The 2,006-nt window shown below is 57.4% G+C and overlaps 1 protein-coding gene across 1 annotated transcript in view; it reads right to left on the bottom strand.

Annotated features, from left to right (window-relative positions):
• Nucleotides 1–1,964, bottom strand: part of MONBRDRAFT_13099 (uncharacterized protein) — a gene marked incomplete at both ends in the record, with an annotated part of 6,980 nt that extends 5,016 nt beyond the window's left edge. The window contains one exon of the mRNA XM_001751001.1: nucleotides 60–1,964. Within this exon, the coding sequence (XP_001751053.1) occupies nucleotides 60–1,964 (1,905 nt within the window). The remainder of the gene's footprint in view (nucleotides 1–59) is intronic.
• Between the last annotated feature and the right edge of the window lie 42 nt (nucleotides 1,965–2,006).

Here is a 2,006-nt window from a genome sequence, read left to right as displayed (position 1 = left end):
GGTATGTGTGAGGTTAGCTTGTTGCCGCAGACATCCGAGGCCGTCCAGGTGCGAAACACCGTGTATGCGTGAGCACAGGTTGCGCTGGGCTCGGTCCAAGTCTGAGCAAGCACCACGGTTGCATTCCCTGTGCAAATGTCGGTGACAGCGACGGTAAAATTGGTGGGCTCGGCTGCGCTGCACGAAACGGTAACGTTATCGGGGAATTCAACAAACACGGGCGGTGTTGTGTCGCGGCGCACAATTGTGGCATTGGCCTGGTCCATGTTACCGCAGTCATCGACCGCCTGAAATGTGACTGTTGCGTTCCCAACAACACCCGCGCAGCCAGCCACAAGACCGTGGGCAACCTCGGCAATATTGTGCGTGACGGTTACGGGCCCAGTGCACGCGTCCCGGATGGTGGCCCCACCATTGTTATCAAGCCAGGCCTGAATGGCCGCGTCCTGCGGCGTGCCGTCACATTCGAGATACAGATTCTGTGGCGGGACCTCAAATGTGGGTGCTGTCGTATCAATGGCCGTATAGTTGCGGGTGACGGACACCGCATTTTGGCATCCATCCACAGCCGTCCACGTTCGCTGCAGTGTGTAGTTGTTTGCGCAGGCCCCGGCGATAGTTTCATCGCGGCTCGTGATGTTGACAAAGGCTGCACATGTGTCGGTGGCGGAAATACCGCTACTGGCCGATGGCAATTCGTGGCATTGATATGTGAGGCCTCCATCGGGTACTGCCGTGAACACTGGCGGCACCGTATCCGACGTTCGAAGGTTGGCTAGCGAAAAGTCAGAACCTCCCTTGGCAAAGGTAACATCCACCCGGAAGAGATGGGCGCTGCACCCTGGGTCAGTGCCAGTTACATTGAGGGCCGTCGTGGTGAAAGTCGGAGCTCCACAATTGGTGTGCGTGTCAGCCACCGCACCGAGGTTGTTCGCGCGCCACACCGCCAAATCGACGGTGTAATCAGCACAATCAACCGTGAGATCGGAAGGTGGTGTGTTGATGGAACACACTGAGCAGGGCTCGCCCTCTGTATGGCAGTAATAGCCAGGCGTGATTGTGCAGTTGTCTGCACAGCCGTCGTTCCCGTTGTTGGCGCCGTCGTCGCACTCTTCCCCAAACACTCGAATACCGTCGCCACACACGGGACTGCAGCTGGCGGCTTCGGCGGACCACGATCCATCAATCTGACAGGTGCGCACCCCATTGTCATCGTTGGCGAGCGCAAACCCAGTCTCGCAACTGAAAGTGCCAGTCGAGGGATAGCGATTGTTGTTTGTGGAAATGAACGATCCGTAGGCAATACTGGGGACCATGGCACAAGGTACGCCATCACATGTCTCAGCGTTGGTGCCAGAGGTCATGTATCCTGGCGCACAAGCAGTGCAGGGTGCATTGTCAACTGTGCTCTTTGAGGTGTTTACAGGACAAGCTTGACATGAGCCAGCCACACCACCAAAGCCAGCATTACAGGCGCACGTGGCACGTGCCGTGAGGCCGTCAGTTGAGCTGAACGCTGGGCAGGACTCGCACTGAGGGCCTGAGGTGGAGGTATTGCGGAACATGTTGACGGCGCATGGTTTGCAGGTGGGTGAGCTGTCACTCCAACTCCCGTCTGACCGACACTCCAAAGAGCTTGCTCCAGCCAATTCATAGCCATCAAAGCAAGTGAAGGTGACCGTGCTAGGAAACCAATTGTGGGTGCTGCTCACGGCACCATACGGCGGTGCTGTGAGAGTTTCACATGGCACACCAGTACAGGCTGGCACAGACCCGCTCCATGTGCCATCTGTCTGGCAGGTGCGGGTGCCATCCGCTGTCAGCGTGTAACCAGCTTGGCAATTGTAGGTTGCAGTGGCGGGAAAGTTGCCGTTGTTTGACACGTCCAATTCACCATTTGCTGGTGCCACGAGAGGGTCACACGGAATTGCGGTGCAGGTTGGTGCCTCATTATTCCACATCATGGCGGAGCCAGACCAAATGCATGTGGCCTCGGTATTGCCCGA

This window comes from Monosiga brevicollis, genomic scaffold, assembly GCF_000002865.3.
Source record: "Monosiga brevicollis MX1 MONBRscaffold_68 genomic scaffold, whole genome shotgun sequence".
Classification (NCBI taxonomy): Eukaryota; class Choanoflagellata; order Craspedida; family Salpingoecidae; genus Monosiga; species Monosiga brevicollis.
The sequence above is the reverse complement of the archived record's forward strand: the minus strand, read 5'-3'. Positions and strand labels throughout refer to the sequence as shown.